The sequence below is a fragment of the Cottoperca gobio genome, chromosome 15 (genome assembly GCF_900634415.1).
Source record: "Cottoperca gobio chromosome 15, fCotGob3.1, whole genome shotgun sequence".
Taxonomy (NCBI): Eukaryota; Metazoa; Chordata; class Actinopteri; order Perciformes; family Bovichtidae; genus Cottoperca; species Cottoperca gobio.
Window position 1 is genome coordinate 12,229,798 of NC_041369.1, and position 10,353 is coordinate 12,240,150.

General features: G+C 37.4%; 1 protein-coding gene across 1 annotated transcript; it reads right to left on the minus strand.

Annotated features, from left to right (window-relative positions):
- Positions 1 to 2,478: 2,478 nt before the first annotated feature.
- gfral (GDNF family receptor alpha like) lies at positions 2,479 to 6,845 on the minus strand. The gene is made up of 7 exons (XM_029450220.1): positions 6,719 to 6,845; positions 6,236 to 6,367; positions 5,671 to 5,826; positions 3,874 to 4,189; positions 3,087 to 3,346; positions 2,915 to 2,995; positions 2,479 to 2,639 (listed from the first exon to the last, which is right to left on the minus strand). The coding sequence occupies exons 1-7, from the start codon at positions 6,843 to 6,845 to the stop codon at positions 2,479 to 2,481; spliced, it is 1,233 nt and encodes a 410-aa protein (XP_029306080.1).
- Between the last annotated feature and the right edge of the window lie 3,508 nt (positions 6,846 to 10,353).

Below are 10,353 nucleotides of genomic sequence, written 5' to 3' on the forward strand. Positions count from 1 at the left end.
TGGTTTTACTTTTCTGACAAAGAGGTTGCCGCTTACTTCCTCTGCTATATTTACATCCACATCTTCATGGTTGTCTAGAAATGCCAGAATGTTCTGGCTTCCAACCAGCGGGGGTCTTTCTGTGTGCAGCAGCATGTGGTTGTGTGTTTACTTACAGTCACAAACTCCCGCATATTCGCGTGGGTTTCCTTCCTCCCACAGTCCAGACATGTTGGTCAGGTGAATCGTTGAATATAAACAGCCCGTAGCTGTGAAGCCTGTCCAGCTTCACTTCTTCTCCCCTAAATATTATTATTAACTCATTAGCATACAAATTAAAGCTTTTCACCAGTGCCTACCCCTGGTTTGGTCCTTTCTTTTTTCATTTATTAATTTGGCTAGTGTGCACAGCCTATTATCTTGTACAAACAAAAATGCTGGAAAGACGAAGCTCATGATGATCTCGAATGCAAACACTTGAACCTCCCTCCTATCACCACTTCACAGGGTTCTGAGATTGAATCTGTGTCTCAGTTCAAATATCTTGGCATTATTATTAACAATTCTCTTTCTTTTAAACCTCACATTTTAGAACTTTTGAAAAAATTAAGAATAAAATTTGGTTTTTATTTTAGAAACAAGTCCTTTTTTTCTTTCGAGGCCAGAAAGAGATTAGTCTCTGCAACGTTTCTGTCTGTGCTGGACTATGGAGATGTTGTTTATATGAATGCATCGTCTTAGTGCCTCAGCTCTCTGGATACCGTCTACCACGGGGCACTGAGATTCATAACAAACCTCAAAACCCTGATGCACCACTGCACCTTATATGCTCGTGCTGGATGGTCTTCCCTGACCACACGTAGATTGAAACACTGGCACATCCTTATTTATAAAGCTATTCTGGGTACTCTTCCATAATACCTAAGGATCTACATTAGTAGGAAATGTAGTGGACCATATTGGCTTCGCTCCGAGGACTTGTTTCTTTTAACTGTCCCAAAAGTCCGTACAGAACTTGGGAAAAGGGCTTTTAGTTACGCTGCTCCGGCTGCCTGGAACCAGCTGCAGAATGAACTGAAACTCAGAGAGCTGGTCTCTCTGAACAGCCTTAAAGCGACTCTTAAAGACATTGAAGCAGACCGCTGTGTCTGTAAATGTTTTAATTAATGTTGTGATTGTGATTGTTTTTTTTGTCTATAACTGTGCTGTTGCCTATCTTGGCCAGGACACTCTTGAAAAGGAGATTTTTTTTCTCAATGAGGCCATATCCTGGTTAAATAAAGGTTATAAATAAATAAATAATAGAAAATATGCAAGTCTTATGTAAAATGCTTTAGACAAGAAAGGCGGTACGGAAGACTGCTAAATGTTAAGCTGATGGCCAGATTTACCTATGAACCTCTGGAGCCTAATAATTACAGTAAACTAACAGACCATATAATTGTCTCCAGGAGCCTGGATGGCTAAAAAGTTTATCCAGCAGAATGACAATAAACCCAAAGTAATATTATTCCGACCAAAGCATTAATGGGGAAAAAAACGCAGGCTCTCCTTTAAAAGCTGCTTTTTTGACGATGTATCAAATTACACCATGTCACCAGAAAGGATACAGCATGTTGTACAAACTGAGACTTTAAGCTGTTCAGAGTGAAGTTTATTATCAGATACAAATGAGCACCAATAAATCATCACAAAAAGACAACTGATGACATGAAGCCATCTTAAATGTACCAGATGTGTTGTTTCTAAAATGATGGAGAGCCTACGTCAGTGTGAAACAGATGAAAATAACTTGAAGATTGATCATTTACTGCAGAGAAAGGTTTCTTTTGTGATTCAAGAAAAAAACCTGTGAGTTTACACATAATCGTTCATTCTAATAATCTCTGTTATACATTATATCTTGATATATTATATATATATATATTATATATATCTGTATTGAGGTATAATGAAGTATCACAGGATGTTGATTCATTATTTTGATGATGAACATTTTACAAATTAATAAACATCAGGGATTACCAACAAAATTGCTTTTCTGCGGATGGTGAAATTGTGTTGTGTTTCTTCTTCTCAGCATCCTATAAAACAAGAAAAATAAAAGTAAAAATTCATATGTTGTATTAACATTATATATCAGAGAGACTTGAGATATTTTAATGTTAATGTACTTACCATATTTTACTGACAACAGCTAGAGGCATTAATATAACAACTCCAACTAGTAGCACAGTTGCAATAGCATATAGTAAATAATCTGAAAAGATAAAATACATATTAAAATTAAATATATTCATATCCATAATTTAGCTGCTAACTGTTAGCTGCTAACTGCTAATAGTTAGCTGCTAACTGTTAGCTGCTAACTGTTAGCTGCTAACTGTTAGCTGCTAACTGTTAGCTGCTAACTGTTAGCTGCTAACTGTTAGCTGCTAACTGTTAGCTGCTAACTGCTGCCAACAGTAGCTACCGTCAGCTAGTTAGCTGTTACTTCAGTTAGCTGTGCTGCCAGGACTGGGACCTTAGAGCGGGAGTGTTGGTGCTTACACTGATAGCAAAGAAGCTATGGACCGCTTGGAGGCGGAGGAGGTTTTCAGGCCCTGAGCGAGGGGCAAATAGGCTACAGGCTGGGAGTGGCGCTGGTGGCATGCCAAAACCTGAGCCAGGCGAGCGGGCAACAGAAAGTAAGTAATATTAGCTGGCTTGCTATGTCTTGTGTTGTTGCACTTGCTTGATGTTTGATGTCTCTTAGCAAAGTTGTCGACCTGCTATTTTTGATAATTCATAAGTGATGTAGGCTAATCATAACAGACGTTTGTGTAACGTAATAAGGAAATTGCAATTGCTCTAAAACTAGAGGGCACTAAATACCAAAAATACTGATTGTTACATTAAGCTGATTTAAATTGCTGATTTTTAAATGTAAATTTACCGTGTGACCATGTGTGACCTTGCTCAGGTTCATCGATTTCAGGAGATTTAGTAGGACCACTGTTGCTTTTCCAAGATGTCACTGAAAAACACATACTGTACATCTTCAAAATGTTTCCAATAAACATCTAACTATGAAAATGCCTGTCACTTAAATTATAAATCCTACTCACTGAAATGCGATCTATTATGAAGCACATCATAAATCATGTTGCACGTCAGTAGATCATCATTGCGCATTCCGTTGCATGCACACGGATAGTGAAGTGCTGTGCCCAAAGTGGCCAAAAAGGCAATTTTACATTCAGAATCTGCACCAAGGATGAGAGCTTGGTTCATCTGGCTGATACATTCATCCTTTTGTAGGTCGATGTCGCTGCATTGTGCTTCTTCAGGGCTCCAGCACTTGGCTCGGAAAGTTTTTAACAGGTATCTGGTCAATCAGAGAAAACAAGTTTTAGGTGCAGTCGCTAGGTGCTTGCTATATTGTGGGAGCGTTCCTCTCGCTTTGTGACGTTTTTATGACCTTTTATGACATACTATACCATGATTTCTTATGACATTTTTATGACATACTATGCTATGCTTTTTGAATTATATTTTCTATGACATACTATACCATGATTTAGATTTTTTCTTTTTAAGATGACATACTATACTTTGACATTTTTCATGATACATTGCCTCCTGGTAGATAATTATTGTGAATATGTAGTTACATGCAATACCACTAGGCTAGCCTGCCAGACCTCACAGCCTAAGGCTTTTCACTGAACTGCCAACTTGAAAAAGTGTGTATCTGTGTCACAACATTTTATGACAAACTATAAATCATGATTTCATAATAATAATAATTGTATGATAATCCTGACGTGAAGAAGTCTTCCCTGCTCAAATTACTTATCTGTTAGAAATATTTTTTGTATGGCATTAAGTAATTTCTAAAGATTAGTAACATACCTGCAGTTACTGTCCTCAACACACTGGTTAACTGTATCCTGGCAGATCCACGTGTGGTCTCCACATGTGCCGCTGTGCAGAACAGTTTTCATATCCAGACAGCTCTGATCTGAAGCCTCGCACTCGCACATGACGAGTATCTCTGCAACATTGTGCGGCATGCTGCCATAGAACTGCTGAGACACTTTCTGACAGCGGTCACGGTCGCACTGTTGTGCCATGCATGCCTGAATAACAGGTGCTAAGTACCTGTTGCAAACTGCATCACTGACACAAACTCCCATTTGGTCCAAGCAGGATGCAGCACCATCCTGTACTGAAAAATAAATGTAGAATGTAGAGTTTTCAGATTACAGAAACATATTTATTTTTTATTGTTTGAATTCAGTGTAAACCATTTTATCTTCTCATTGACTTTTAGATAAAGGGTAACTTTGGTATTTTTCAACCTGGACCCTATTTCCCATGTTTTTGTGTCTAAGTGCACTAAACAGGCTGCAATGTAATCGCTTGTGGCAATTCCACACCGTCAACGTACGTCCACTAAAAGTGCTTGTTTTTGCTACTGACCCTACAGGTCTGTTTATTGTGTCATGTGACTTGTACTTCAAGGTGGAAGCATGAGTGAGAGTTAGAGAGAGGAGTGCCCTTGTTGGGTCACAATGCTGGATTTGCGTTTCCTGTTTTATTTTGAAATGTTCCCTTCCCCTTGTGTCATGTCTTGTATTACTTCCTGCCCTTGTGTTTTTGCCTTTCTCCCCAAGGTGTGTCTCGTTCCCTTAATTAGTTTCCTCCTGTGTGTTTGCCTTTCTCTCCCAGCTGTGTCTCGTTCCCTCGTTTAGTGTCTGTGTATATATCCCTGTCTGTCTCAGAGTTCTTTGTCGGTTAGTCATTTTTGTTACTCTCAGGTTCTGTGCGTGTCATCCTGTGTCATCCTGTGTCATCCTGTGTCATCCTGTGTCAACCCTGGTTCGTGTTTTTTGACTTTACTTGTTGCCTTGTTTTGGTTTTGATTGCTTTTGGAAATAAAGCTCTCTTTTGTTTAAACCTCATCTTGCTTGCTGCATTTGGGTCCTCCTTATTACAAGACGTAACATGTTGCGTTAGAGTACAGAAAGTGTAGATTAGTGTTATCTAAAAGATTTTAAATGTCATGGTTGATTATTTAGCTGATTTCTACAATGAAGATGCAACGCAGTATTTCAGAATGAGTCTTCTCCGAGCGAGACTTAGTTAGACACAATAACAAACAGACCAGATCAAGCGATAGATAAAGATGTTTATTTTCTCTGTACGGTATTTATAATGTTGTTGAACACTTATAAGGATCTGAGCCTGTCGGTGGCAAAAACAAGCATTTTAGTGGCCGTAAATTGACTGTGCGGAATTGCGTGACAGTTTTACATTGCAGTCCGTTTAGTGCCCGGCAGCTGCAGCGCTCTCGCTCAATTCTGGACCAATCGCAAGAATTATTGTCCCCATTAGTTAGAAACCAAAAACATGGGACATAGGTTCTAGGTTGGAAAATATCGATGTTCCTATGTAACTACAATGAAATAATTACCATAGCCCATTAAACGGCTTGACTGCCAGTCCACCCCTGTGCTCCCGCTCTGCTGAGCTGCTGTAAAAATAATTGGAAACATGATTCTTATCCAACAAATACCAATGAAGCCAGCCTGTTTTTCCAGTAGCACAATAGTTTTCAATCACACAGGACATCAGATCGCCTTTGGTAAACAGAAATGCAATTTCACCTATACATGCTTATCTCATAGACTACTGAGAATACTGCACCTGTCTTTTGGTGGCATTGTGTGGCCAGCGCTTGTATAGAGCCACAAAGCTCCTCCTCCCGGGCACACACACACCCGTGCAGAGAGGGAAATTGGTCCAGTACAGTCTGGATGGTCAGGTTACAGACCTCTGAGCCTTTTATTTGGCACCCGTCATCTAGAATAACACAAACACAAGAGGGAGGCAGAAAAACAGGATTTTCTAAAAGCGAGTGAGGTCTAGTTTGTGCGACAGGTGTTTCCTACTGTATGCGCCTGCTGCATTGAATGTCTCTCCTGACATGGCAGACAACATAAAATCCATGATCCTCTAAAACAGACATTTATTTTAAAAGCAGTTGACGGTCTATTATTATCTATTTTTTGTTATACAAACTTGGCTCCAGGCTATTGCCTCGTTTATTACATTTAAGCCATACTCTAAGAGAGTGCAATTCAATTAGGTAGCATCATGTCCTGTGCCTCATGAGGAAATGAAATCATCACTTCTATAATGCCACGAGAAAACACCATGTTCCAAAAGGTACCGCAGCAGAAAAGGTAAATTGGAAATGTAGCACTTTTACCCTCACAGATGCTGCCGTAAAATGCTTCTTCACTCCACTTGCATAGATTTGACATGCAGGTCTCCACAGCAGCAAAACAGTCGGCAGGTGGAGATGAAATGCTGATGCTCGATATCTGATGGATCACAATCCCTGAAATACAAGCACGTTACAGGAATGTATTTACTTATCTTGAAAACTGCCTTTTTAAATGGGAAAACATTTAAAATTAAATTAATCTACAAACTATTTAGATATATTTGTCTATTTGTAAGCTGCTAAAGAAAAATGTAGGGTCCATACAAACACTGATGCAAGTTAGACATCACTACTATCCACACTTTGGTTGACTGTACATGCTTTATAAACTACAAGACATGCTTTACTTATAAGCCTCAGTTTTTGTTAGATTCCCTGAACACACAGCAACGTTACAATTAATTAAATAAGTTGTAGGTTTTTCTGTAAAAAAAAACAGTTATTTTAAAGTGACAGCTGACTTACCAAGTATGACAGCAGCTTCCAGGCTTATCGGTTGCATGATTGCTGTCACTGTCACTCCTGCAGCTGATCTGTGCCTCTCGCTGGCATTGGTACTTAAGCTGGGATGGGAAACGCCACCCACAGCCATCAGGATGTAACACATTTACTGCAGCTGCACCGTGAGCCATGTAATGAAATGACACACGCAGTTGAAGAACAAAACACAAAATCAAATATTTGCTTCTGATGATGATGCTTTCTTTCTATTCTCCATGAGTTTCACTGACTAACAGATTTGGTTGTTGATTAATTTTGGGATCAATGTTTTGCAGCTGCAAAAAAAACGATAGTTTTATATATTTACATAACTAGGTCATGGGGATCGCAAACATGAAAGCCAAGTGCAGATTTTAAAAAGTCAAAATAAAATTTGTGTGAGTTGTAAAGTGGCTATAATGTATTTTTTAATTAACAATGGATCATGTGACTAATTGCATGTAAAAAGGGTTGCTCGTAGTGATGAACCCGCAGATAATTATCACCCAACTCTGCATCAGCTCAGCTCATTGTTTTTATTTTATGACTCGTGACTTTAACTTTAACTGTGTCTACTGGATGTTTAAATAGGTGACAACTTCATCATATCAACTTAAAGTCTAATAATGTGTCAATGTTTTGTTCAGTTTGTTTCTGCGAAGTGGGAAATAAATAACAGACTATTGCAGAATCAAGGAATATAATTTTGTTTTACTTTATTCAAAGAAAGTAGACCGGATGCTTCTCTTGGCAACTTGAGTGCATAAGTTGGATACACTGTAAGACTTGCTCATGTGCAGTCATTACCTCCGCCAAGGAGGTCGTTTTCCGGTTCAATTAGTTTGTTTATCCATTTGTCAGCAAAATTATGCAAAAACCTGCTGGCCTGATTTTCATGAAACTTGGGTGTAGCATGGACCAAGGAAGTACCCATTAAATTGTGCAGTGGATATGACTCACAGAGCGGATACATGCATTATTTTTCCCCAATGGAAACGGCCTTCGCGGCTGTCTGCACTCTCCTAATGCACTTCTAGTTATGAAAGTCTTCATTTTCATTATATTAATTTTCCTGAATCACATTTTCTCAGTTAGTGGAGAAACAGTAAGACATCTTCTCTAACCTCTGGTCTGCCCACTACCATTAACTAAAATGCTACTGGTGCATTGATGGTGTATTTCCATTTGTTGTTCTGAGAGGTTAGACCCAACGATAAGAGACAGCAGGAGATAAACAATGTAGTACATTATATATTTTATTGATAAAAGAAGTGCACGAATACAGACAGTGAGGAAAAAACAACTATTTAATACACTTTAAAAGCTCACTATGAAAGAAACATCAAGTTAAGGAACTAAAAGTCTAAAAAGATCAAGCTGAGGACACATGATGAGATGATGAGCTGTGATAGATGACACTGGATTCATATATAAATAAATAAGTAAATGCATACATATTCATTAATAAATGCATTGAACGTCACAAAAAAGATGATTATCAACATCCTGACACTTTGTCTTAATTTCAGATTATTGCAAATAAACAGACGCAAAATCTGTGTAACACTGGGGTCCATCAAGACAAAAACCTCACGCCACCAGAGCAGTTTCTTCCTGACTGCAGCTAACCTCATCAACAAGGGGCTCAATGCATTACAATAACGCAATTCTTTTGGATTATTATCTTTGCAAATTGCACATACTCTCTAAACTGTATACTGTAAACATTTGCACATTCCTTGTTGAATATTTTGCACATTCCATCCTTTTTAAAGACATATTTCTAATATATATCTTACATTTTCTATTTCTATTGTACATTTTACGTCTTATGTCTCTGATTCTTGATTTTTGCAGTATTTGTTTTGGTGTTTTTCTCACCTACTATGTTTATTGTTATGGACCAAAATACTAAAGGAGATTCATTGTATGCAAGAACCTGAACTTTGCAATACATATTTCATGTTGCTTCATTGGCTGATTTAAATTCAAGGCATTAAAGTTTTTAACCCAATTACAAAAAATTCAAACAACATGCTGAATGAAAAATGTGTCTTTTCTTCTGGTTAGCTAGTGCTGCAAAACTAAACAAAAACAGCCCAATGACAATAATATCAGTGGGAACCTATTATCTGAATGTGTAAACAAGGACTATCACAATTTAGAATAAAGAAACTAAAAATGAATATGTTGTTGAACATTATTATGTATGTATACTTCATTTGACTATCAAGAGCCTGTAAAACCAAAAGATGTCATAGTCATTCATTAGCAGCCACGAGATACACTGAAGTAAATTAGCTTTCATCAACAAATATAAACACATTCACAGATGTAATTAATTCTAAAGATACAAAAATAACAAACTATGCAGTAACTTTCAGAAAAAGAGATACAAAGAGGTTCCAAATAAATCACAAAATATTGACAAATGAAGCTGAAATTATTACAAAAATGTACATTTATACTACAAAATATTTGCTAAAATTATAGAGATTTTAATGCGATATCTTTATGTGGACTGTGGGACCGGAGAGTAAACTGTTCCAATCTGGAGAACGATGGACTGCGATGGAGGAAGGGGAGTAAATACATTGCATTGCTGTTTGCTACCAGTATGGGGAACACATTTCAGATCTCTCCTGAATATGAAGGTGGCTTTAAGAATGTAGTTGTTTCAAAATACTGTATATAAGAAATAAAATGTGATAAAATAAGAGAGAACTTTGATGTGCAAAAAAATCTCACATTCAAGCCAAGAAACAAAACAACGTCAAAGTCCAGCATGTGACCACAGTTTCACCCTGAAGGCATTACATTTTGAAATCAGTAATAGCTTTTTAGTTTATAAAATATTATATTATATATATATTGGTATGAATATTAACACTACCAACAGTTCCAAATCTAGTCTCATTAACAAATGCTACAAATAAAACATTTGTGGCAGAGTTTAGACCAAATACAGTCCCAGTTATCAGCAACCACAACTGCTGAGTCAACAATGAGCAACTTTAGTTTTTCCCACAAATCATTGAACAGAAATGAAGCCGGCCTGCTGATCATCACTTTCCTGTCTTTGTAACATTACAGTGTTTGTTTTCTTGTCTTTTCCTGATTGCAGTTCTATTAATGTGTTTGATTAGCTTGATTTGCCGAGAGATTTCCACATAAACTTTGCATATTCATTTTGTGTCACTTTGAGCAGAAGTACTTTAACAGAGGCGCTTTCTATACTGCTGATTGCAATGATTGATACTTGTTTCTGTCTATCATGTTAAATGATTAACATTTGCAGTTAATTTGCTTTATTTGTAAAATAGTTGATGTGCTGTTTGTTTTGGATCTATGTTTTATGACATGTTTTGATTATGTTGAACGACATTTCCCACGTATTATACATTAGAATCCATCTGCCTTATTGTTTCAGTGAAAGCCTGTTTTTTTGTTATTGCATGGAACAGTCTGCAGAAGCTGCTTTAATATTTCTCTTATTGTTTTGGAGTTTTATTTCTGCCACCACAAACACCACACACTCCACGCAGTTTAAAGACACAAACAAAATAAATGTTGCTATGTTTTAGATTCAAAACTTCTTCGAGTTTGCTATTACATTGCAA

What these genes read in the sequence shown, in the direction of transcription:
- gfral (XM_029450220.1), bottom strand. Translation starts at nt 6,845, where the DNA reads ATGGCTGTGGGTGGCGTTTCCCATCCCAGCTTAAGTACCAATGCCAGC. An exon ending in GGAAGCTGCTGTCATACTTG is followed by an intron (nt 6,368 to 6,718) that starts GTAAGTCAGCTG and finishes CTTGTATTTCAG; the next exon opens with GGATTGTGATCCATCAGATA. An exon ending in GTTGAGGACAGTAACTGCAG is followed by an intron (nt 3,347 to 3,873) that starts GTATGTTACTAA and finishes CTGATTGACCAG; the next exon opens with ATACCTGTTAAAAACTTTCC.